The sequence below is a fragment of the Haemaphysalis longicornis genome, unplaced genomic scaffold, assembly GCF_048455015.1.
Source record: "Haemaphysalis longicornis isolate Haplotype H1 unplaced genomic scaffold, Haemaphysalis longicornis Haplotype H1 scaffold_6, whole genome shotgun sequence".
Lineage (NCBI taxonomy): Eukaryota > Metazoa > Arthropoda > Arachnida > Ixodida > Ixodidae > Haemaphysalis > Haemaphysalis longicornis.
The window spans coordinates 148,840,467-148,868,202 of NW_027526407.1; the positions used below are offsets into that span (position 1 = coordinate 148,840,467).

Consider the following 27,736-nt stretch of genomic DNA (forward strand, 5'->3'; position numbering starts at 1 on the left):
CAGCGTTGTTCTTTTTGTAACGAACGAATGATATGACACTTTAATTGCGGAAGCCATCAGCGCCACGAATCAGACCGGTCCGTGGCTAACAGTGGTCTGTGGCACTCCCGTCGGCGTCGCCAAACAGCACGAGGCGCTTACTTGGAAGTGAGGGGGACGCGATGAAGCGTTCCAGGAACGTGGTTTGTACTTGGGGTAACGGATATTATTTAAAAGCCTTCGTACACCCGGTGATGCACCACCCGGGCCACGGGCTGCGGATTTTGGCGAATGTCCGGATGCAAAACGTTCAGGAAATTCTGCTCCCATTCGTGAGAAATGCCGCCAAATTCGACTTCAATTGAAGTGAAAGCGCAGACAAATGTAGGAAAGAATGTTTTACCCCATCGCACTCAAAGCCGACTATTCCTTAGTAACAGGATTAGAGAGCAGATGAAATGTAAATGTTCCTTATTAGTACCTACCGTCTTTGAACGCGAAACGTAAATTAGTTCCGATCAGTACAAAAATTCGTGCCACTTAAATTATATTTTTTTTATTCGAAAGTTTGCCCTGCGGCATAACGGTGCATGAATCACAGGTACACGAACAAGTTTGGCTCTCGCATAAAGTCCAGAAGGTGCCGATGAAATGGTCCATGAACCCAGCGCTGCAGGTATGGAGGGCGGCCAGGGTGGAGGCCGGTTGCACGAAGGTGCCGTAATCGGTACTGGTGCAGTCCGGGGCAGGTGCACAGGAGATGCTGAACATTCAAATTCTGTACGGCGGAATCGCAGAATGGGCAGGTAGAGTCGTATGGGCCGCGGTACGGCGATGGCCAACAGGCAGTCACATACGGCGTAAAGGCCATCCGAACACGTATTCTCCGCAGCGCAACCTCCTCTCGGCGAGTTAAGTCACCAGGGAGGTTTAAACCCCACGGGGGTATGATGGCTCTTGTGGTGCGCCGGAGAATTTCCTTCTGTTATGCCAGGTTTCCACTTGGATCTTCGGGGAAAAATGGTAGTGGTCGCATCAAGGTATGCGGGCGACTAGCCGTGTCTGCCTCCGTACTGCCGGGTACAGCTGAACGGCGTAACCATTCTATGCGGATGTGCGGTAGAGTGCTTCGTGCTGAGTGGTGATTGACATCTGCGAACGCTGTAGCTTGTGTTACGCGGCGGATGTCGTGGATGGTTTGCGTAGTGTCTGGGCGTATTATTAGTCGACAGTATGGCCCTGCCTGGTGAATAAGCAGTAATGCGGCCATAAAATCCTAAAGAAAATTTTTACTCATACGTATCCGATTTGTTCTTCGTTACCACGTGCGAAAGGAAAGCCCATCGGAAAAAGAAATTCCCCACAAGATGGTTAGTTCACATTAGGTACAAAGGTTTTTCTCTTGGGCGACTCCCAACCATGCCCGCTGGTTTACATTCACGTGTCACATGGCAGCTAATAGAGAGTGTTAGCTGACAGTATTTGACGCTCCGCTATGCTCCCGGCAGCCCGCTAAGCACAACCGCAGCGTCAGCGGCAGAAAGGCTTTTAGCTAAGCGATAACCGTATCGCCCACGACGGGGAATGTTTCGCGTCACTGGTCGTGCCCTGTGCGTGTGCAAACCAAAACGCGATGCAAAAGTAAAGTTACGAATTGGAATTTGGTCGCTAAATAAAAGTAAAATACCGTGCTAAGTGCCTCATTCCACCTTTCAATTAATACGATGTAGTCGCTTACACGGTGTAATGGTTCTAGAAAAAAATTTGAAAAGCCGACAAACTTAGGAATATAGCCAAGTCAAGGCTGTCTTTCTCGGCGCTGCATAGCAGCAGCCCCGCGCTTCCGTCGACATTTTTCGCTTCCGTTCTAAAGCTCGTTGAGGAGAGTGGCACGTTTGCCTATTCAGAAGCGCTTTCGCGATTTCGTCGCTCGTGTTTCAAATGAAGAAACGCAGTTCGAGGGAGCGCACCCGCAACGCGGGGGCAGCCATGTTGGAATTCCGCGCGGTAGCGTAAGCTGCCGCGACGGTCCGCTAAGACGCTCCTGTTAGCGGAGCGGAGCCCCGCTGCGGCATCGCCGCTAGCGGCCTAGCGCGCTACGCATGCGCAATGGCGCTCCTGCTAGTTATCGGAGCGGAGCGGACCGTCAGAAACGGTCAGCTAAAACTCTCTAATAACTTTACGCGGGCGCGTATGTACGTTTGCAGAAAATAGTATTTTACGGGACATGGATTTTCAGAAGCATTTGGTATTTTGGCTGTCGACTGAATTTTACGACCTCGCTTTTACGACCTCGCTGTCGACTGAAATTTACGACTTCACACTCAAATTTTACCGGAAGTTTAAATGTCCCGCCAATGGTAGGACGTCATCGGATCTCTCCACGTGGAACGTACGTCGTGAATGTGCCCGCTTCCCGCGCTACAAAAGTCAAGGCAGATACCTTTAAATAGTCATTTTGCGGTTACTTTGGGTGTATGTGTCTGTGGGTCTGTTAATATCTGTCTGTCTGTCCATCGATTCATCCGGTACACCGAAAGGTAAATCTTAAAGGCAGTTCCACGCCTGCGAAACATGCTCAAATAGTTGAGCTGACTTCGCCACGCTGGCGTATATCTCCTGCACAGGTAGCCGCCAGAACACACAAAGCCACTCGCCGTAGTATATACAGTTGCCAGCGAAAGTTTGCGTGGTGTGCAGGGCGTGGCAGAGTGGCGCAAAACGGCATTGCTGCGCCATCTGCAGCCAGAGTGCCGGGCCGAGGGTGAAGGAACTGGCGTGCTAGGCGCGCTTTGTGCATGCCTGCCCTTTATTATTTACCGAGCCTCTCTGATCACACGCTTGCCCGTGACATGCTTTTGATATTCGCGGCCGCCGCGCTTGCGCCGCGTCACCATCGCCGTCTTTCTGCTATCACTGGTATTCTACAAAATACGCAGCACGCGGCAACCGTTTGCGCGGCGCGCAATATTGAATAAATCTCATCTTTGAAGTGATTTATTGGTCGACGACTAAATTTATTTTACAGGAGCTATTTATGCTGAAACTGGGTCTGTCGATGAGGTGCATAGAAAAATGTTGTGTCACCAAATTTAATCTCGCGGCAAAGCAAACATTCTGGAGAATGCTCTAGCGCTAAATCTAATGTATTTATTATGTAAAACATCATGCTGAAATTGACCGCGAAGACGACGTTAGCATTGCGCCGAATCACATTTACTTTAAATATATAGTTTTGGGAAGCTGTAAACCATACGGAATTCCTCCTTAGACTGTAATAGTCTGAGGAGGAGGTACGGTTACAGAAAACGGCTGCAATTCTTCTTTTCTCAGAACTACCCCAAAACAAATTTGGTGATAATTAGCCGCTGAGACGACTACAACGGCAATTCTGCTCAGCTGACAGTTTACCGGTGCTTAGGTTAAACATACAATAAAAAAAATTAAACCATCTTCCCACGTGGGAACCCTGAGGGGATGCAAGGCCGTGGAGTAGTAGCGTATTAATTGTGTGTTAGAGTAAAGACACGTGTAGTAGAGTGTTAAATGTCTTCTTTATTTATCGAGTAGGGGGAACTTTTTGCGGCTTCTCGTTCTCGAGGCGAGGAATCTGCTGTTCGACGCTGGCGTTTCGAAGCGTTGTCACGTTGCCGAACGCCGTCTGGATCAGCTACTCGCCGCTGGCGTTTCAAAGCGGCTTCTCGTTCTCGAAGCGAGAAATCTGCTGCTCGACGCTACCGTTTACGTTCGGCGTCGCGAGCTCTCCTCTGTACAGCCTTGTCTCCGGAGCACTAGCGGTTGTGACAGTGTGCTGGCTGGCGCTAGTTGAAGGTGTGCCAGCCAGTTCGCTGACGTAATCGTTGGCGTCCATCTCCAGTCATCGGACGGCGGAGTACCGAAGAAGCAACTGAGCGGAGCGCGGACCGGGTTTGTTTGCAGAGCAGCGGGAGTGTAGAGGAGGAGGAGTGCGCATGCGCGTGATTGGACAGCTGGAGTGGAGAGGGGAGTGGGGGAGCAGCGCGCGTAGCGCACAGGTGGTGCGGAGAGGTGGAGCAGCGTGCGCTAGCGCACAGGTGGTGTGGAGAGGAGGAGAGGTGCGGACGCTGGACGCCGACGGACGACAGAGGGTGGACTAAAAGATGATTTCCATTTAAAATATTTTCTGCTCAACCAGCAGGGCCCATTGGAAGAAAAGGCCTGGTTCAGACTTGGCGCAACTGCTGTAATAGCTTTAAAGAATGACATCATTTCACGTCTCAGCCCACCGAACTGCATGACACGCCGTTTTAAATGCAGAGCATTTCAGTAACTCATGATGTCACCCGCGTTGACGTTCGTAGTCCACACCGCACCTCTCCCTACTATATAAAAAAAATACTATCCGGCGCCCGGTTTCGATCCCTCGACCCTGCGGGCGGAACGCAATGTACATGGTGCTCTACCCACTGCGCCACAAAGCCAACACAGAATTGGACACTACGAACGCGCCTCATATCGTTTACTCATTCAAATTACTGCTGACGAGCGCTCTCTCGTCAGCAGTTGCCACAAGTGCAACAACATTAATGTAACGCAAACTACTTAACGTCGTGCGCCCCCGGAAATGCTCTGCATTTGATCTTGCCCCTCGCGAGGGGGATGTTTCACTGCGTCTTCTATCGCTCGCGGGACCCGTGGCGCCATCTGGCGGAGGCTCGGCACAACTCCTAGCACTTTCTTTGAAAAAGCGCCTCGAATGCGCGGCAAATATGAAATAGGGATGACGCGCTTTCGAGGCAATCCGCCGACGCGGCTGCTTTTTGTAGACTCGGCGGCGAGCGTCCCGGGATTGTGGTGCCGACCGAACCCCATTTAGAGAGGTCGAGTTTGTTTTTTTATCCACGATTTTTCAACAGCTCGCGGGGACTCCGTACCCACGTTCTCACTCACTCTCTCTCACACACAGACACACGCACGCGCGCACTATTGATCTTTTTTACGTCCATAGATCACGACATGGCTTTTGCGTCGGCATTCTGAACATAGCCGAACAATTGTTCAACGTTGCGCGCGGCGCAAATGGTGGCCGCGGGTTGCAGATTTTGTAGCACCAGTGATAGCAGAACGACGGCGATGGTCACGCGGCGCCACCCCGGCTGCCACGAATATCGAAAATATATCACGGGAAAGCGATTGATCAGAGATGCCCGATAACAAATAAAGGAAACGCATCCGCAAAGCGCGCGTAGCACGCCAGTTTTTTGAACCTCGAACCGGCGCTCGCTGATCGCAGATGGCGCAGCAATGCAGTTTTGCGCCGCTCGGGTGCGCGATGCACATCCCGCAAATTTTTGCTGGCGACTGTAGGTATTCGGAGCTTACCCATGGAAGTCTAGTTCTTTATTTGTGCATGTATATCGAATAGTAGTACGCCGCATGCCCGTTCGCACAGTACGAGATAAAAAGATTTTTCATGCAGGACTAAGGTGTTTAAATTTCTTTTGCAGTGCGCAGCCAGAAGTGGCGAAGACCAGAGATGCCGAGCGGAACGCGTTCCGCTCCCCGCTAGCAGACGACGCTCGCTTTCCTAGCGCAACTCCCAACCGCAGCGCCGCGGTGGCGAGAGTCGCGGCCGGCCGCCTTCTCTCCACGGCCGCGGCGGGGAGATACGGAACTGAAACTAAAGCGTGGCAAACTGTTGGCATGGCGACGCAGTGAAACATCCCCCTCGAGAGGGGCACGATCAAATGCAGAGCATTTCCGGGGGCGCACGACGTTAAGTAGTTTGCGTTACGTTAATGTTGTTGCACTTGTGGCAACTGCTGACGAGAGAGCGCTCGTCAGCAGTAAAATTGGCATCCTTGGCGCACGTTGAGTCCGAGAGAGGGGAGAGAGTGTCCTTGAAACGTGCCTGGGCGCGCTATCGAATGTTGATCGCGCCGATAGCGAAACGTCTGAGCCGGGCATGTCGAGGTGAGCGATGCGGACTACTACGGACGCCTAGAACGGGTGACATCGTGAGTTAAAGAAATGCTCTGCATTTAAAACTGGAAGGCCGTCGCATCGTTTCGGAAATAATTTTGGGTAAGCGGTAAGGGTGGGAAGGTGGTGGGCTGGCGGTGGGCGTGTACGGCCGAAGGAATGCGGCCCCTTACGATCGTGTACGGCAACTTTTCGCTTGACTATGGGCCGGGTGTTTGACGACTTTAACGCGCTTGTGGCTACCTCCAACTGGGGCGTGGACGAGCACAACGCCACTCGTCGCTCTGTGTACGTTCTGAAAGGTTACCAACGAACGTCCCGTAGTTTATCGGTGCATATATGGGGTCAGGACGTGTCCCGCATGCCCCGGCGCACTGGACGACCACCGAGGTGGTGGCGCCATAACATTCTGCCCCACCACGAGAGCAAACTAGCATAGTTTCTGCTCATTCCGTAGGCCTACGAGACGAAATATTTGATCTTAGCGCAAAAATCGGCATCTAGGCACCGGAACAAGGCTGTGAAAACTATAAACTGTATCAAATAAAGTGGAAATGGGCTATCGAGCTCGTCACATGAAGCAAACAAGATTTGCGTCTGCAGCAGTTCTAGCACTAGTAAGAACAAGCTAAATTAACAGGAATGGCTGTGATGGCATGCCTCATGACAAGCCCATGCTCCCTCAAGCACGTTGGCGCTAGCGGCCTGTTCATATTTATGTTTTAACGTCAGTGAAATTGTGCGTGCTCCTACATGGTCTCAGAAAACGGCCGGGCGGGTAGTCTCCTTTAGAACAGTACCTCCTCTGCATTCTCCGTCTGAAGCAGGATCTTGAATAATCACGCGTCAAGGCTCTTGCAATGCTGACTTCCTCTGTAATGGTGGAAGCAGTAACTCGAAAACAACAGCGAATGACCGGCTTATCGACTACCGGGGTTTTCTGTTCTGTTTCCTTTTCAAACAAAGCACACATGCGTGTTGTTTCCGATGGGTCGTTGGTAAACATCACTCGTCTTTGAGTTATATCGACCACCACGGTTTTGTTTTCTCTTTTCTTTTCAAACAAAGCATACATCCGTGTTGATTTTGATGTGCCTTTGGTAAACATCATTCGCAGTTTGAGTTATTACTCGAGCGTAACATTTATGCAATGACTTTGTCCCAGGAACTTTGAAGATTGATGAATAGCTCTATTTTGGTCGTGCAGTGTGCGAATGTAGTGTGGCTAATATATTACCCTGTTTCTTGTTTGCTTTCATCAGAAGGAGCACGGTGAGGTACAAGTCGCGACTGGGAGAAAGCTACTTCACGCTCATGGAGAATCTAGATGAAAACGGTGACGTACATCTTTTTGAATAGTAATAGTTGTTGTATTACGTTAGAAATACTTTCCATTTACTTCGGAATCATCTATTGCTATCTCGAGAGTGTATATAGGAGATCACAGGTCTATACATTATATCCTTTGTGAAGAAATAAAAAGCCGGCTGGTTTCATAAAACCTAAACACGGAAGTAGTTTACAATTACCAGATTGTTTATTGCTGTGCTCAAGATTTTTGTGCACTGATAGCAGGTTTTGCGAAACAATTGCCAATTTAAACCTAATAAATTGTTATATGGTGAATAATTACCTAAGATTCTTGTAGAATATGAAAATGTAGAACATTTACGAAAATACTTCAATACGCCAATTAGTTAATATTGAGAGACAGGGGTCTGATGCGACGTTTAATAATGATGCTGGGGCGCTAGAATGGCCCGCACACCATGATGATGATTATGTACAGGAATGAAGATGAGGAAGAGCAGGCATAAGAGGCAGTGCTGGTGATTGTACAGATGAAGACAAGACACTAGTATTATGGTCATCGCCCACTCGCTGGTCACTATAGTACGCAATGATCACTCCTATTTCCCCACTCACGTGGAAGCAACCTCCTCCACGCAAATCCGTCTGGGCTACGACGCCTGAAGGGCTTCAGTCTTAACACGTGGGTAATTTTGACGCCACGCCAACGGAGATCAGTGGGAGGATTCACGGGAGTTACCCGATAAATTACAGGGAAGTTTCTTCGAGGAATACGTATGAACAAATAAAACGATGAATACATTTTTCACACAGGCCAGGCGTATGAAAAGAAATCCAAAGGAGCACTTCGTCTCCCGGTTGTAAACGAACAGAGTGTTGTGTGGAGTCATAGTGGGTTTTTCGGTCTTGTTGGTTAGCTTCAGTGCTGCAACGGGCTATCTGTCGGCAGTGTCTGGGGCGTGAAATGTACTGCTCATGGGGTGGTGCACCAGAGTAGACAGGAGCCGAGAAGAAAGTTAGAAAGAAAGAAAGGTAATCACTAACAGTATTTCTGCATCCTTAGATGTCAGTCACCCTAAAGAACAACCAGGGTTCCATAAAGGATAATAAACAATGGACCATATTAACAGGATCAATCATGTGATAGAGAAGTGCGCTGAGTATACTTAACCACTATATATGGCCTTCATACATTACGAGAAAGCATTTGACTCGGACGAAACCTCAGCAGTCATTCAGGCCCTACGGAACCAGAATGTAGATGAGTATTATGTAAGAATCCTAGAGAATATCTACAAAAATTCTACAGATAACTTAATCCTCCATTAGGAGAGCACTAAAATGCCTATAAGTAAGGGCGTCAGACAAAGATACTCAATCTCTCGAAGGTTATTCACATGTTTACAAGAAGTATTCAGAACATTAAATTGGAACAGGTGGAAGTAAGGGTTAATGGAGAATACCTCAGAAACCTCAGATTTGCGGATGACGTTGCCTTCCTAAGTAACTCGGGGGACGAATTGCAAAGCATGCTTTCCGCACTCGACAAACACAGTAGAATAGTGGGTCTCAAAATATTATGAAGAAAACTAAAGTAATGATCAACAACCTCGGGACAGCACAGCGGTTTGAGATATGTGGCGAGGCAGTGGAAGTGATGAGAAAATATATCTACTTAGGCCAAGTTGTGATCCCTAATCCCAACATTGAGGCAGAGATAATTAGATGGATAAAAATGGGGTGGAGTGCGTACGGTAGGCATTCTCAGATAATGAATGGCAGCCTACCATTGTGCCTGAAGAAGAAAGTGTATGGCAGCTGCATCTTATTTTTACTCACATACGGGGAAAAAACCTGGAGGCTCACTTAGAGGGTTCAACTTAAATGGACGACGACTCAGCGAGCAATGGAACACAAGATGATAGCTATAACATTAAGGGACAAGAAGAGAGCCGAGTGGGTAAGGTAGCAAACGTGGGTTAAGGACATATTAGTAGAAATTAGGAAAAAGAAATGGACGTGGACAGGGCATGTAAAGCAAAGGGAAGAAAACCGTTGGTCATTAAGGGTAACAGAGTGAATCCCTAGAGAAGGCAAGCGTTGCAGGGGGTGACAGAGCATTAGATGGGCAGATGATATCAAGAAGTTTGCGAGGATATATTGGTCGCAGTTAGCGCAGGACCGAGATAACTGGAGAATAATGGGAGAGGCCTTTGCCCTACAGTGGGCGTAAATAGGCTGGTGATGATGATGACCTTGGTAAGTACCTTGTTGACGACTGACAGTAAGCGGACCAGCTTGTAATTTTTGGTGTCTTTCATGTCACCTTTCTTATTGATTAGTGTGATGTTCGCGTTCTTCCAAGATTCCGGTACACTTGCGGTCATTAGGCATTACGTGTACAGGCTTCCCAGTTTTACTAGTACAATGTGCCAACCATCCTCCAAGAGGTCCGCTGTTTTCTGATGTTCACCCCATGCATTGCCCCCGTTCATTTCTTTCAAAGCCTTCTTCACTTCTTCTGTCGTTACTGGTGGGATGTCTGTCCCCTCTGAACTACTTTCTCTTTCGGCATTATCCTGGATGTCCCGGCTACTGTGCAGATACCCATAGAACTCCTCGGCTACTTTGACTATTTTGTCCCTATTTGTGATCACATTGCCTTGCTTCTATTTAAGTGCATGCACCTCATTTTTGCCCGCACCTAGACTCCTCTTCCCTGCTTTCAGGCTGCCTCCGTTCTTTACAGCATATTCGATTCTCTCCATAATATACTTCCGTATATCAGCTGTCTTACGCCTATTGATTAACTTCGAAAGCTCCGCTAGTTCAATTCTCTCGGCTGGGGTGGAGATCGTGATGCTTTGCCGTTTCGTAATTATATCTTTCGTCTTATGGGAGAGTATACCACTATCCTGTCAAGCCATGGTGCCGCCCACTTCTACTGCACACAGCGTGATAATGCGTGTACGATTGTCGATGGCTTCCTGTATCGCAAACAGTGCTTCCTCGCTGAGAGCTAAATATCGGTTCTGCAGCACGATCCTGAATTCTTCAACTTTACGTTTTACGGTTAGCTCATTGATCGGCTTCTTTCGTACTAGCACGTTGGGGCCCCTCCTAAAATCTAGCCTAATCAGAGATCTCACTATACGGTGGTCACTACACTTTACCCTTCCGAGCACTTCCATATCCTGCACGACGCCAGGGTTATAACATATTATGAAGTCTATTTTGTTTCTATTCTCCCCAGTCGTTCTCCTCCACGTCCACTTCCGGCTCTCCCGTTTGCAGAAGGTATTCAGGAGGCGTAGATATTTCTGTTCCGTGAACTCGACAAGGGTGTCCCCCCTGCTATTTCTACAGCCCACACCATAGTTTCCAACTGCCTTGTCACCAGCCTGATTCTTGCCTACTTTAGCATTGAAGTCTCCCATAACTACGGTATACTGTGTGTTTACTTTACCAATTGCCGATTCGACATCTTCATAGAAGCGTTCAACTAGCTGGTCGTCATGGATGAATGTAGGGGCGTAGCCCTGTACCACCTTGAGTTTGTACCTGTTGTTAAGCCTAATCGAGGTGCAGCGGTCGCGTAGAGGTAGATCATCCACCTCACGAGCAGAAGGACCGTGGTTCGAACCCCGGTGCTGGACAATTCCTACCGAATTAAAAATATTCTGCGTGTGGAGGGAATTGCAAAAATTGAGGCTTGGGGTGCAGCCTGACTCCGGCGAAGATTGCCGGTAACGCACTGCCAAAGTAAAACTGAAACTTGCAAGACAATGCAAAATATAATGCATAAATTTCAAGGAAGCGAGCAGTCACTCATCACTGCGCTTAGGGACAGATACCTCCCTGAAGTACAACAGGATCAGCTCCCTGATTCCACAGGATCCCCGAACTTGGATTTAGACAACTTCATCACCATGGGAGAAGTACGCGCAGCACTTCCCGAACTCCGGGAAACACCACTCTTGGCAAAGACAAGATCACCAATCAAACACCAATCAACCTCGACGACATTTCTATAGAGCACCTCACTAACTATGTGAACGAGTGTTGGACCGGGAGCAAGCTTCCCAAAGAATCGAAAGAGGCAGAAGTGGGGCTCTTGCCAAATGCGGGGAAAACTCCATGTATAGAGAACCTACGCCCTATTTCTTTAACATCATGCGTGGAAAACTCATGAAGCAGGTCATTCTACAGAGACTGTAGAACTACCTCGAGGACACCGATCGCATGCCACACACAATGTTTGGATTCCGGCCAAAGCTATCGACGCGGGACATAATACTACAATTAAAAAGAAATTTTTGAGAGCGCAAACAAAAATGCACCCAAGGCAATTCTCGCACTTGATCTAAAGGAAGAATTTGGTAACTTATCCCGCACAGCCATGCTAAAAAATCTCGCCTCTTAGACTTCGGCGAACATACATACGGCTACGTTAGAGATTTTTTAACCGCCAGACAGGCGATCCTCAAATTAGGCGACCTGCAGTCCGAAATACACAAATATGGAAGCAGAGGCATGCCGCAAGGCGCTGTATTATTTCGGATGATGTTCAACATCGCAATCGTAAAAATGCCCCAAAAACGTGGAAGCATTCCAGACATAAAACATGTTCTTTATGCATACGAAATAACAATATGGATTGCCAAAGGGTCAGAAGCGGAAATGCAGGAGAGATTGAAACAGGCTGCAGATACTGTACACACGTACGCGAAAGAATGCGGACTCGTCCGCGCTCCTCAAAAATCCCAACTCCTGCTTTTGCAAAAATGTCGTCATCACCCAGATACCTCGTTCTATATAATGATGAACGGTATACGCATAGATCACATCAAAATTCTCGGCATGACTTTTCAAGAAGACAGCAAGAACACCCGCCTACTACAGAAACCGGACTCATCCACTGCTCAGATAGTGAGAATGATACGCCGAGTATCGACTCAAAAGTATGGCATAAAAAAACAAGATACAATAAAGCTCGTTCAAGTATTTATAATTTCGCGCCTCGCATACGTAACCCCAACACGATCCTTCAAATAGCAGACAAAGAAATGCTTAACGCTCTTACTAGGGAAGCCTACAAACAAGCCTTGGCCCTCCAACCAACAACGTCCGCCGAATGTCTTGCAGCATTTGGGATACACAAGACCATAGAAAAATTTGTAGAAGCCCATCTCACGGCGCAGCAAGTCTGTCTCGGCCTCATGACCACCGTCGATCAGTTCTGACCTCCTTAAAGCTTAGCGCTCTCACGGAAACGAAAGACGCGGCCATAGTCCCTCTAGAAATGACGAAAATACTGAAACTTCACCCCTTGGCGAGGAACATGCATCCCGAACACCATCAAGCACGAAGAGTGGCTAGGGCAGAAGTAGCTCAACGTCAATACGAAAATCCGAGGAGGACATATACACTGGCGCCGCGTACTATGCCCTGTACGAAGTTAAAGCTGTGGTAACCGCCACACCCCACTCCCTCCTCAGTAGCTTAAAATTACGGAAGGCAACAACGCTGCAAGCAGAAGAGACGGCAATCGCCCTCGCAATCGCCCAAACCCGAGCAGCCACCATCATCACGGACTGCCAGACGGCATACAGAAACTATGCGGCAGGAAGAGTTACGACGATCGCTCTCGGCATCATCCTTCAACACCCACCTCGGAGAAACAAAAGAACATTCTGGACCCGAGCCCACTCTTCTCTCTGCGGAAACCAGGCGGCGCATGCCTTCGCTCGAGATTTCGGCAGCTGAGCACCGCTAGAAGAAGGGGAAAGGACAGTATAGCCCCTTCTCACGTACAAGGACATCACACAGCATTACCGGCTTCGCCGAATGCGATACCTCCCAGTTTCTGAGCAACTAACCAGGCCCCAACAGACTGCTCTTCGTCAACTCTAGACGAACACGTACCTACACACTGAGATGCTGCACGCCATACACCCCACCCTGTTTGATCCCCTGTGCGGACACTGCGGCGTCCCTGCCTCGCTTTACCACATGCTATGGGAATTCCAAGCTAACCCACACATTGACTCTATTCCAAAGCCCTCCCGAGAGCAGTGGGAGAGAGAACTCGCTAGCTTTTGCACCAGCAGACAGCTGCCGCTGATCGAATGGGCAAAGACGTCGGGTTGCTCCAATGGCGCGCTGAACTGAGGGCACTACTCACAAGACTTTTCCAAACAATAAATGTTTTACTCCTCCTGCTCCTTCCTCACCAGAGCAGGACTGGCCACCCTGGTGTAGTAATGGCCACAACCTCCCATGAATATGTCAATTAACCCAGCGCCCTCAATCTACAATCGCTGCGAAGCAACTGACCACGGCGGGGGTCAGACATGTAACGCCGCAGAGGGCGCTAAGAATCCCTAAAACCGGACAGGCCGAAATTGGAAACTTGAAGTGCCAACGTTTAACGCTAGAGCTTTATCTAGCGGGCCGAGTCTAGAGGTGTTGTTTTACGAATTAAAGGGCATTAAATGGGATGTCACAGGTCTTTGTGAGGTTAGGAAGACAGGTCAAGCCCTTACGGTGCTGAAAAATGCGCAGTTGCTTTGTTGCCCTAGTCTAGCGGACAGAAGAGAACTGGGAGTGGGATTTCTAGTCAATCAAAGCATAGCTGGCAGCATAGACGAATACTATAGCATTAACAAAAGGGCGGCCGGTGTTGTGCTTAGACCAGCTGAAATGTAATGCATATATAATATCTCTGACGGAGCTGCATTTAGTTCCGGTAACAAACTTTCGCTTGTTCCTCAAATTCGCGTTAGGTGGATCTGGCTCGTCTCAAAAATAAACGCCTCAATAGTATTTTAGATACAATTACTGCTGGGAAATTTTTTACATATTAAGAACAAAAGAGGCAGTGCAAGTGACCCTTGCGGAGCACAGGACCTAACGGATACTGTAGGACAGTTTGAGTGATTAGCGCAATTAAATTAAACACGTGCGGTTAAAAAGCGTGTATTCATCGAATATTACGTATCTAAGTTAAGAACACTAATTTTACTTAGAAGACAGGAATGCTCAACTCTGTCAATCCCTTTAGCGATGCAAAAGAATACGCAATTAGTTGCAAAGCGAATATCAAGTATACTGTGCGTATTTCTAGCATTTAAAAAGTTGAGCCTTACAGGTAAAAACTCTTTGAACCTATGCTGCATGGGGATGTAAAAGCTATTATCTTCTAGAAAATATCTGAGGTGTATCAAAACAAAATCAGCAGTGGCTTAGCTCGCCTATGCCAGGATATACGTAGCGTGAGTTAAGGTTCAGCGAGTGATTCTTAGCTTTTCTGGTTGTCTAGGAATAGCTTGATTATCGTGCTTACTGCTGCTTCAGTGAGACACACACGGTATACGCACTATGTGACACATGTATATATGACACGGCCAAGGTTGCGCAATTTCGCATGGACCTTGAAGGACCTTGCTGCGCAAGCGCGAGGATCTTAGGATTGGATTAAATTGCATTGTATTCTATAGAATTGAATTGAATAAATTATGTTGTGTTGGATTGGATTGAAAATCCAATCAAATTGGAGAACGGGTTTGTAGAAATTGGGTCTGCACGTTCGCCGGTCTGCGCATTGCAGAGGAGTGACGTCATAGCCGCGGCAGGTGCACTGGCGTCGGCGTGTGCGCAGCTGTGTGCCTTAGATGCGCAGTAACCAAGTCTGACGCTGCGTTGGAGCCGCTTGATAGCCGTTTCGTGTGTCTCCTGGAGAGCCCTGCTGCGCATGCGCGTGGAGCAGTGACTGGACTGGACTGGACTACACTGGACTGGACTGGATTTGATTGGATTAGATTTAAAATCGTTTTAGCAGCAGAAAGAATGATAATCAGCTAATCCTAGACAAACAGGAAACCTATGCATAATCAACTGAACCTTAACTCACGCTACATATATCCTGGCATAGCCGAGCGAAGCCTCTGCTAATATTTTATCAAGCGGCTCCGGTTCAGCTTCGCCAATCGCCCCAGCGCTGAGCTGGTTCCACAGGCGCACGACGGTGTTGCTGCGACGCACGAGCCATCGGTTCAACACCCGGCCACCCCTAGCATGATTATCAAGTGGACCGGGCCGCCTCGTGTCGCGCTTGCGCAGCACGACGCACGAGCTATCGGTTCCACACCCGGCCACCCCTCACAAGATCATCAAGTGGACCTGGCCGTCACGTGCCGTGGTTGCGGGGCATGGCTCTCCTGGAGCCACGCGAAACTCCTAAACGTCGGCCAGTGTAGCTCACGCTACAATAACATGCTCCATGATTTTACAGCACACAGAAGTAAGGGATATTGGCCGGTATTCGGGGGGTTTTTGAGAATCTACTGATTTCTGTACTGGTGTTGTATGCTATACAATCTTCTGGCAACGTGTGAAGGTGTTACGATTGGGCAAATATACATTTTAGTACTTTTGAACAACATTGACCTGTGTTTGTTTTAGAGTTTTCTGATTGACTTCGTCCACACTGGAATCGGACCTTGGTTTCAATTTATTTATAATCACTAAAATTTCACTTCCATTAAATATATAGCGATCCATCGTAAAGTATTCTTTTGACTGAAGTTCGGGATACCGAGAAAGGATTGGTGAAAATGGAAAGGCTGTATTAATGTGTCGTTCGAACGAAAAGTCGTTATTTATTATTTGATAAGTGCCCTTACTGTAGTCCATAATTGTTAAAAAAGTTTACGAAGTGATGTTTGCGGTAAGGTGAGCTCGAAATGTAATACGTCATGATCGCTAAGAACGGAAAGCTGAAAAATTTTGACATAGTTTCTGGTGACAATATATGGACTGAATCCAAAATTGATGACGATTGCTTTGTGACCCGCGTCGGCAAAATTTTAATTTACGAAAATCCCTAAGGAGAACTTAGTGGAGACGAAATGACTAGCTTCTGTGGCTGAGAAGCAAGTAAGTGACAACGCGTGCGACGTGTTTGTGCGAGGAGAATTGAAACCCAGAAAAGTATAATCTGAGCTCCAGGATATCGTAAAGTGGTCTGGTAGAAACAATCTTGTATTTGATCATAAAAGGAAGCACTGCTTGATTGTGGTCGGTATCGCGTCAAACACATTTACTTGAAGTTCACACCTAAAATACCAAAGCAAGACTATTGGCAAACGCGAAAACTCCATACTATAAATAATAGGAAGTAGAACATACCCGCCACCTTTCCCATGGCGATCTTAGCGAAAGAAGACACACTGTCAGTCGCTGCGAAACAACTACAAAGTTTTCAATTTAGAGGACACTCAAGTTAGTGCAATAATACCCGCAGTTATTATCATTATTTAGTGCACGCAACATATCTCTTTCGGGAATAGGGCTGTGTACATTTGAAAAAGAACGGGACGTTTGGAAGCATTTCAATTTTGACTACTGCCCCTCATGTTGTCCTGGCTACTGACACGCCGAGACAGGAAGGTTGAAGGAGGTGCTTTGCGCGTACTAACAACAGTGACTGCGTAGTAACAATCGTCATCTGTATTGTGCGGGTAAAGGGTTGTCGTTGACAACCAGCTTTTTTGCGCGTAAGTTCAATGGTACTTTTAGCTTCTTTCAAATTTTGAGCAATTTTTTTTGCTTGGAGAGAAGATCGATTATGAGGTTTATTGGTCCGACGTTACACAGGCGATGACGCACGTCGTAGTAGGAGGCTCTGGAATAAATTTGACCGCCTGGGGATAATTAACGTGCTCTAAACCTCGAACGCATAGCCGTCGTCGTTTTTTGCCTGGATCACAAAGGCAGCTGCCGCGGCCGGGAATCGCACCCGCGTCCTAAGGCTCAGCAGCACAGCGCCATAGCCACTGAGACAACGCGGAGCGTGCTGCTGATAAGTCCTGGTTCATGGTATTTCACTCTTATTAGGTTCGTATTTTTAGAAAATACCACTGATCTACTTTTAGACTTAAGAAATGTGACAATCAGTGGACGCCCCTCGGCTGTAATAAACTGATAAATTTTACCTGCACGGGATATGTTCTCACCAGATACTTTGATGCAGGTATTCTTAAGACCCTGTCTTGGATTCCGTCGAGTTTTCAGTTTTAGTATCAGAAATAATATAAAACAGCAATTTATCGTGCCGCGCCTGATCTTCTCCTTGGTCACGCCTAGAACAAAATGCGCAAGTGTCGCTCTCGACATGGGCCACCTTTTCACGCATGCGTCCAGCTCTTCTCACAAAAACATTCGGTACTGCGGTTTGGTTGTCGTATTTGTCAATTCTTTCTTTTAATATCCGATATTTCCATCGAATAATGTAGCCGTTGCTGCTGTAATTCTGTGACAACAGAAGATATCACATTCTGAAGGGATTCCAAATGAATAGCACGTCCGTTCATGTTCCTGACAATTTTTAAGACTTCTGACAGACGATAATCGTCAAGACCCGGGCTAGGTTCAACATCCCCGCATGACATCACGAATAAGGAGCGAATTGGTTCACACAAGGCTTCAGAGAATGAAAACAACCTAAGCAAGACAACATTACATGTGAAACTATATCGTTCAGCTACTATTAGCAACTGACCTGTATGATGAAGAAAAGAGGGCGGAAGTAGTCTCACTAAATGAGATACAAAGTACAGTCACTGAGGCAAGCAAGGAAGCAACGGCGGCAGTTTTGGTGTTGATCAGTTTGTCCAGATCGCCGCTTCAATGGCGTCACCGCTATCTTCGACGAGGTTATTTGTAAAGAACACCGCGGAAAACACAAAAACACAGCATCTTCGGACACACTTCGGCAGCTGAAATGCGGTGAAACGCGTGATCCTTGGTTCGCGTTCTGAACGCGCCCAGTCACGCCCAGTCGCAGAGCAGGGAGGACAAGCTAAGACTACCACAGCTGACCAACCGAAAACGCAAAAACAACAAAATGCCGGTGCCCATGAACCGTCGCAGCGTATGAAAATGTCATGTGATGCGAACTGACCAATGATCACGGTGTGGGCACGGAACAATAGTAGAAACGAGTGCCGATACTCTTTAAAGTAATCTAGCGGTAATAGGTGAAAACGCCCCATCCGTTTGGTGCTTTCATGCCCCCTGATCGGTGTTCGTTGAAGACTTGGCCTAATGTGATCTGCTACCACGGCAATCAATGATTCTAGCATTGTAGGCAGCAACTAAGCAGTAATGCGCAACAATTTCTACGCCGTAGGGCTTGCAGTCCAGTCCTGCGTTTCGGCGAGATCCGGAATAAGCACCTGCACAGACGTCGCCATAGCTTTACGTGTAGTCGGTGGTCTCGCTATGGTGATCGGCGGTAGCTGTGTTCCTCCCAATATTCGGTAATGCAACGGACGTCTGTGTAACGAGGAAAATGGAGTGTATTCATCCGATCCTTCCAGTGCCTCTATGTCCACTGTATTTGAAATCACACTGTTGCTCAGTAAACAATTTCTTCCCCAGCTGGCGCGAGGCCGATCTTTAGGTAAGCGCCGAACCGCAATATATTTCCTGCGTTTTACAAATGTCATGGCGATCGGTTTTTGTGCAATGTTTTGCGTATGGTAAGCAAGGAACATCATACACCATTTGTAACCGCTAGTTTAGTAAGCCCATGAGAAGTGTGAGGCTCGTTAATTGGTTAGTCACAAACTTATATTAAGGTGGGTCCACGCAGAGCTTGGACGAAATGAGACACACTGAGGCCGGCGAAAAACATTAAAAATTGGTTTAGTTGGGTGCCTCGGTGGTGCCGGCTTCCTCACCAGGTTGGGCGGAATCGATCGGGTTGCAGGGGTGGTCAAACGTCGACGGGACGCCGACGGGCCAATTGGGTCTCGGGGCCAGGAGACGGAGGCAGTGCAGGGCCGGTGGCTCCAAAGGTCTGCGCGGTGAATCGGAGGGCAGAAACGGGAGGCAGTACTGGACCGGTAGTTCGGAGAGCTCGAGCTCTAAGCCGCGGTCAGGAAGGGGAGGCCTGGCACGACAGGTAGCTCGGCGGGCTCGAGGTGTAGACCAGGTCAGGAAACGCTGGCAGCGTGCGGGCTCCTCGGAGGGGCGCGCTTTAGGATTCCTCCTAAAGCTGCGTCCAAATAACAAGGCGGTCACCCCAAGTCCAACCACGATCCTCTTCATTCGCTCTTCTTTATCTGCTCCTCCTCCTACGTCGGAGCAGCGGCGGGGGGAAGGGCGAGAAGGGCCGGCCACAAGCACCGAGGGACGATGCAGCTGTCAACGTACCCGCCAGGGACGCGTAAAGCGAAGGGAAGCCTGTCTCGCCCCGAGGCGAAAAGGAAACGTGTCCTTTACGATGCTGCCACGCGTTCCCGCGAGAAAACTTCCTGCGGCCAAAGTTTTTTCATCTGGCTCGGAGAAGTCAGGACACGCACGACCATCACAGAAGTATTAGTGGCTTGCACTGTTTTTGCCAGCTTCATTTTTTTTGGTACTACTGGCATGTTCGCCACCTTTGGCATCCGACGAAATATTATTAAATAACGTTCCCCCGCTGCGCACGTTTTGAAAACCGCCGTCATGTAAATTCGTAATGGCAACGCAGTATGGCAACTCTAACAAGCTGTGATTGTCGAAGACTAAAGAGGCTTTCTGAATAGCGGTCAAAAGCTTTTATATCAACAAGACGGTCACGGCGGGCCTGCTTCAGCCTGCTCGTAGTAGGAAGTCTCTTCAAAGGGCTTACGACGGCGTGTTTATGTAATAAATTGTACAATTTGCAGGAAACGTGCTGAGAAAATATCAAGTGCTTTTCTCGGACTGCTTGAACTGCAAGATCGTGGCTTCCCTTTCTCCCAACAATGGTGAGCGGTTGCTTATCTGCCCCGAAAATTGCTTTGCGGGAACTTGAAAGGCAATTTTTACATCCTGAAGCCTGTAGGTGTGCAAGCAAAAAGCAAAAGTTTATCGCTCTGACTACAACTTAAGCCAGGGTTCCAGGAGTGAAAAGCTTACTATGGCAATCATCTGCTGCCAGGAAGTCTCAAAATTTTGGAAGAGATAAAGTAATCGAATTCACTGAGATTGTGCAAGCAGCTTTCATTGAATGAAAACTTTATATCTTCGTACCTAAATATACGTTTAGTAGACCATTAGTTTTAGCAACGTTGTTTTTCTCTGCTGTAACAGGCCTGTAGCGCCTGCTCGAATGGGAAACATACAACGAGCAGATATCTCACTGTGAGAGGAAATATTGTTCTCATGTATGGCAAGAATAAAACGGGATAAAAATCGTGGCATATTTATCATGTATTCAAAAATTCTAAGAAAAGACAACGTCGTTAATAGACCTAACAAAATAAAACATGTCTGTTGTTCAGGAATGAAAAAAGACACGTCTAGAAAAGCAAGAATTTCTGAAAAAAAAATCTAAATCGATATATAAAAATCGTAACGAAAGACCAGTTGTGCAACTCTCAGCGTCTCAAGAAACGTACATTTGGCGAAAAAAAAGTTCACTGTTTGTTACAGGCGAACAGGAAATAATGATTCCCGGGAATGTTTGAACACCAAAAACACACAAAAAAACGAATAAAACCTTTAAAATGGTCCCCGGGCCCGAAAGCACCCACAATACGCCTTGCTCACACAATAAAGACAGAACCCAAAAATCTCGAAAAATATCGCAGCACACACAAAAGTATTCATTAAAAACCATTAGGCGTGTACTACTCCTTGTATCTACAACATACTATATGAACGACAGGTTTAATAAGCCCCGCCGGTAGCGTAGTGGTTATCGCACCAGACTGGTATGACAGGTTTAATGAATATAATCGCTGTTGTCTAAATGTGCATTCTGGTCAAAAACAAAACAAATCAACCTCTCAAGCAACGAGATAACATAAGCACGTATATTGCCCTCCGCCAAATCGGCTTGCTTTATCCCTGTAAGGACATGCGTCGTTATTATCCCAATAAATTTCTGTTAGCTGAGCACGAAGAATTACCAGTTCCAAATTTGCTATATTTTTAATGACCGTTACAATGTCTTGTGTGGTTCCGGTATACCACCATGTGCGATACTTTAATGGAGGTTATTAAAATTAGTTTTATATTGTAGCTTTCTACAGAACTCATCGTACAATATATGAGATGACACAAAACCATAATTACACTGGCGTTTGCGTATTTGTATCTTCGTTGACCTTATCTATAAATATTTTATATCGACACTGCAACACTTCTTCAACTTCTTTAGACATATAAATGCTTGCATAACGCAATGAACTAACACATCCAGTACTTTGATTAGGGGATCCGAAAGTACCTAAGCCAAAAAAAACTTTTAGGCCCCTCAGATAACCTAAAATATTCTCAAAAGCTTTTACTCTGTTTCCTGGTCTAGGCATTCTTCTACCGCTCGAATTACGTCATCACAAAGATGTAGCTGCTATTGGCCTGCTTTCATTCAGCGGAGGCAACGAAATCATTCGATAGCCACATTAAAAACAACGCGGAAAGATCACAGCAGAAACTGATAGCGTATCTGCTGCGACGAACAAATCACGCAGTGTGGCTCGTTTTTTGCGGTACATATAGCTTTCTCAGTGAGCACGACGCAAATCAAAAAGCGGAATCGTTTACTGGAAGTGTTTGAGAGTCCCTTAATACACAGGAACATAATGGGTTAATTCGTAGTTCTAACACTTGGTCTCGTAGTTTTTTAATTGACTTAAACTTATCCTTTCACATTGCCTCCGCAACTTTCCACGTCCTCCCCAGATACTGAATGCGTGCTGTACGCTCCCGGTACCGCCTTGTCGAAGCCGATCCTGCACTGTCACTTCGTGTACGACCTGTTCTGCGGCGCTACAAGGAAGCTGCCTGTCTCGGACGAAAAGTGCCTGCAAGATGCCCTGCCACACGAATAGATACTTTCTTTTAAAATGGCCCAGGGATTAGGTTGGCAAGACTAGAAGTCCAAATGAATTTGCGGGCTTTTTGTGTATTTTGTATTTTGACAAATACGTAGCCGCAGCGCGTTATCAACATTGGCCTAATAGTTTTAGTGTTGTGTCAACCACTACTGCTCAGTGGTGGCCTAACGGCAAACTCTTCACCGCGTTGATTTTTTATAATTACGGTGTGTTGTGCGCAGTGTGTTAATGCTAAGTGCAGTTTGGCGTGCAATATTTAGAGTTTAGTGAGTCTAATATAATATTGTGTTATAACAGAACCCTAATTCTGTTGTGGCATGTGCCAGTCTTCTTGCTGGCGTAAATCGCGCCGTGAGACAAATAAACAAAGCGAATAAACCATTTACAATGGTATGTTGCATCAAGGAATTTTTTTGTAGACATCAACAAATCACGCCTTCAAAGCAAGTGCGCAAATGTTTGTGCCCTGAGTAATTTAATTTGGTATCTCGTACTTCGGACATGTTGTTTTGTACTTAGTGGCTGAATAAACAGTACGCAAAACGCACTGGCCCCTCGTGCTGTGTAACGTTGTACTACGTATAAACTTGGCCAGACATTTTCCAATAAAGGTTACAACGCTTTGAATCCGCCAAAAGACATCATTCTAGCCACCGTAGCAATGCATATATAGCGTTGCACTGGAGAGAGGGCATTTAACATAAAATTTGCGCACTTTCCAGAAAGGTAAGATTGTCTTGCATCACCGCGGAACTGTGCACAATTTGCTAGAGCCGCCTTTTTTTTTTTTAGCGAAGCTTCCAAGGCACAGCCAAAGTTCAATTTATCAACTACGGTAAGGGCAATGCATATAATTTCTATGTATCATAATGGCTATTGAATGATCGGCGGCTATCTATAAAAATGTAACTAAAAGCATGGTGCCTGAAATTCTGTTTAAGGCTTGACAACCTTGGGTTGGCTTTTTGTCACAATAATTTTCATTGAAATATTTTTATACTAAATTGTGTAAAAAATGGAATAAAAGACGTTCGGTCCTGACAGCACTTTATTCAAAATATACACGCGATTTCGAATTATAGGATAATATTGGCCTTGCTTAAAATAAAATAATTAGTCACGCAGTGCCAAAATGGTAGACACAAACTCAGGTCTGAGAAATATTCACAATTTTGTTGTTCTCCACAGGAAGAAGATTAAGCAAAGAACCTTGAAACGCGCAGGTTGACCTAACACGCCCTTCTTCGAGGGGTCTGTGGGGCGCGAATCTCATACAACCAGTGCCCGTGAATTGACAGACCGGGCAGGAGAGAACACCCTGATTTTCACCCCACTTCGTCATGGCTATGGGGAAAGTCTAGAGACACTCAGAGCAGCGAGGACACTGAATCGGACCATTTGAAAACGGTTGCATGCAATGGAAGCCACCTCCTGGAGACAGACACAAACAAATATATACCCAAACCTCCACAGGTATAGCCTCAAGAACCCTGGAAAATATTTCTTAGATTTTCTAACCTGAAGCAGCAACACTCCAGCACCATACCACATTATCTGGAGGTGCAACAGCAATTCACATGCAGACTCGACACCATTAAGTAACTAATCTATTGGAGGCATCCCTGGCCAACATGAGCCTGGAAGACCAGCTCCATCTAGTCAGCCAGGCCCAGGAGATGGCCAGACTCAGTGGTGTTCTGAACTAGGGACCTCCCCCATCATCGAAATCGAAAGTCCTCAGCTTCAATAAATGGTTGCTTACTCCTTCATTCCTTCCACAAGTTTCATCGAACTGTGGTTTGAAGCAATAAAACTCCACTGTTTTTGCACAAGCAGGAAACACACATTCCCTGACCTTGCAGATTACCCCTCAAGATGTTTTCTACGACTGTTGTATATATTTCTACAAATGGCGCTTTTACAAGAGGCTTTTTTAGTTTTTGTGTGTTCCTAAGCTTACGATTATTTTCCGATTTGTGCCGGATCTCTGTCTCTTAAAAAGAGCTGGCGACATGCACATCCAAATGCAGGTGATGTAATTTGTGCATTACCCAGAGTGCTCGTTCAAGAACCGGGACACTTATGTAAGGTATAAATAACATCAAAGTGTGTTGCGATGGCAGCACAAAAATGATGCCAGTAAATGAACAAATTGGATAACCTACAAGGAAATGAAATAGATAGAGGTACAGTGGCAATGGAGTAACCACTGCCGGTTGCTAAACAGGTTACCGAATGGTTTACTAATAAATCATATCAGATCTGTTAAGAAAGAGGCCAACAGTTAAGCCCAGACCAAAGAGACCGGTAAACAAATTCATAAGAGTCATAATTTCAATGTATGCGCAGTATCCTTGACGAGGGTGTAAATCAATGGTACACGCCATTAAATATTTTGGTGAAGGCCTTCTATTTGGCAATAGCCTGAAGAACATCAAGGCACTATAATCCACAGCTCTGCACTGTGTAAACATTTTGTGTATTGCATCCAAACTTTATACGAAAAATCAGTCCGTATAGTAGACTTATGCAAGACAAAATACTAGTACCTCTCGGTGCAAATTTTCGAACCGATTTCCAATGGCACATCAAACACTGTTATAACACTACAAAAAAATAAACATTTTATTATTTATGTACTTGTTTATTTTGTCTGTTTGTCAGTTATTTATATTTTTTTATTTGTTTACTTTTTCTTTATTTTTAATTTATTTATTTACTTATTTATTTATTTCTTTATTTGGGAGTTCCATCAAAAAGCACTAGGACTTCCTTTGGTGGTGCACTAGTAGTACAGAAAGGCACACAGAAGGACCAATGGAGTAGGGATTCTGGTTGTGAAATGCAGTGAGTCCCGAAGTACAGTGCAGCGCCACAAACACATACATACACACACACACTCACACACGCATACGCACGCACACGCACGCACACGCACGCACGCACACACACACGCACGGACGCACACACACACACACAGACATTAACACAAAAGCACAAAAATTACAAGAGTTAGATATGAACATTGCGGTTACGTACTTCAGCATGCGCGAGGACAGGCCTCATGGAAAGGAATGCCCATTCATCTACAAACACTCATGTTATAAACATTCGAATAGTCGTATCCCACTGGAGGGAACAAATGTCGCGAAATCCATGTAAAGCTGATTGAAATATATAAACAGGACATGCCGTGTGAACACACGCACACTCGACAAACAAAAACGGGAACTCGTGACCACTTATGTACCACAGTGGGGTTGCATGAAGAGATTCAGATACCTGCAGTTTTAAAAGCACATTTGAAAGATTTAGTATTGCCTGAAAAGACTTGTAAGAATACACAAATAATATTATACACGCGTTGCACACAGCATACAGAAGACGGCATCTCGGTTGTTTTTACATCAAAGCATAAGTCGGGACGGAGTGCTGGCATTGGCGCGATTAGCCCAACTGACCTCACTAGCATTGCGCTGTGGAATTTGAAGTGATACACGGGAACAGAGAAAATAAATCGCGGTTCGTGAATTCAAATTGTAATTCTTTTATGTTGAGCAGCTTGAGGACGTCGTTGTAAGCCCGTTTTAAATGTGGGGTTTAGCTGCGAAGAAGATGCGCGCGAATCCGTTTTGCGCGCTGTCCAAGCGCGAAGATGACGACGCACTCACACACTTCCCCATTACCAATGCAGACTCTACCCTTGGTATAACAAGGGCTTTATACAGGGCTACAAAATACGATCCACTTGAGGAGTCCTTTGTTTGCTCGAGAGATCGCACCCTGGGATTTGCGCGCTAGGTGGTTAAAATTAAGTGTGAACCGCAGTTTATAATCCACCAAAACACCCAAATCGCGAGTTTGGCATGCTCCTTCCATCATCTGTAAGTCCAGTTGGTACAAAAAGGTTAAAGGAGAATTCTTTCCAGAGTATTTATTTGAACGGTTTTCTGATGATTCAGGTCTAGGTACTTAGTTGTGCCCCAGAGGCAAATGGAGTCCACGTCAGTTTGAAGCTGGGCGAAATCTGCCTCTGAGACAGCTGCACGGAAAATTCTCACGTCGGGGGGCAGACTGCAAGAGGTATGAATGTTTGCAATGAAATGTACATGATGCAAAAATGGGTTAAAGAGCAAAGAGCCGAGAATAGATCCCTTGAGAACCCCGGATGGCACAACAAAGCTGCGAAATTTGGCGACTGCGTGTTGAACAAAATTTGGTCTATAGTTTCGGGTGGGTAGCGAACCACTCGCACAAAGCAGGATACATACCATACGCAGACAGCTTGCGGAGAAACATATTGCGGTTAACGCGGTCGAAGGTCTTGCTGCACTCGATGTAGATGGATTTGATTTGGAGACTGGAAAGTGCGGATTTGCAGGCGGCAGTCAGAAAGGAAGCGAGGTTCGACTCTGCAGACCGTGCAGCCATAAACCCGTGATCATTCCTGTCAAACAAGTGGCTCATGTTGTGCAAGACATAAAGGTGTTCTACTTTTTGGAGAAGTTTTAAGAAAAAGAAAGGAGAGAAATTGGTCCATAGTTCCCAGGCACCGATGCATTTGCGGACTTTTAAAGAGGAAAAACGGCGCCAGCTTTCCCATATGTCGGAAAATGCCGCTCTCCAAGCGAAAGACAACAAATGTTGCAGAGGGATGAAATACTTTATTGTACCACAAATTCAGTAGCCTAAATAGTCTCCTTGTATGCCATTTTTGGGAAACTATGGACAATTTAACCCGAATGCCCATAAACAGACAAGGACACCCAGACACACTTGGTGAAATACAATTTCCACAGAGGACGTGCATACTTTGTGGACTAACGGAAAAAGACTTTTCACACTCTTCCAAGAAGGATTTATAGCATTAACACACACACGGTTGCACAAAGTCAGAAAGCGTAAAGATGAAGCGAGGGTGGCCCAACTACCCAGGCAAGAAATTGCGTTAATAGATGCCACCTTTTAATTACAGTTTACAGAAAGTGTGCACTGCACTCAACAAAGCGAATATTCTCCCGTTGCGCATGTAAAACAAAGAACAAGGAAGGGCCAAGGAATATCTTACATCACATTTAGTTTAGTGTGGGTATGGAGATACATGTTGAAGCACTTGTACTCGCTCAAGAAGGAATGTTTTACAACTAAGTAATAATACATGTTGCAAGGGCCTTACTGATTATGGTATTTTGCGCAAGATGTGGCTTCGAAGAACTGCCTGTTGAATGTGAGGTCATAGATTAATTTGAAATGCTGCGTTTAAATTTTCTCACAAAATCTCAGCCAACTGCACAAGAAATTTGTAATTTTTCTCCCGCCACGATTTTAAATAAAAAACACAGGAACGGTAATTAGGCGTTGCACTCGTTCCCATATAAACAAACGTTCAATTTTGAGAAAAAGATTGTGCATCACGCGTCACTTCAGCAGTCAACGTGTATAGGTAAAATTACTCGGCAAATAAAAACTATGGACAGGATAAGGGAGCCCCAGCCGCAGTTAAGCTGTCGTTGTGCGACCAAGCCGAAGAGTTTTTACTTTATTGTGGACAAATAAATTGCAAATAAGTGCAATTGAGGTAATATGGAGCCACCACTCTGTCGCGCTCAGTT

The 27,736-nt window shown here is 46.3% G+C and overlaps 1 protein-coding gene across 1 annotated transcript in view; it reads left to right on the forward strand.

The window, feature by feature from the left end:
- The window catches only part of LOC144141982 (uncharacterized), a 48,707-nt gene extending 25,664 nt beyond the window's left edge, over positions 1 to 23,043 (forward strand). The window contains exons 3-5 of the mRNA XM_077673412.1: positions 7,203 to 7,276; positions 19,968 to 20,048; positions 21,970 to 23,043. Of these exons, the coding sequence (XP_077529538.1) occupies positions 7,203 to 7,276; positions 19,968 to 20,048; positions 21,970 to 22,118 (304 nt within the window). The 3' untranslated portion in view covers positions 22,119 to 23,043. The remainder of the gene's footprint in view (positions 1 to 7,202; positions 7,277 to 19,967; positions 20,049 to 21,969) is intronic.
- Positions 23,044 to 27,736: the final 4,693 nt, after the last annotated feature.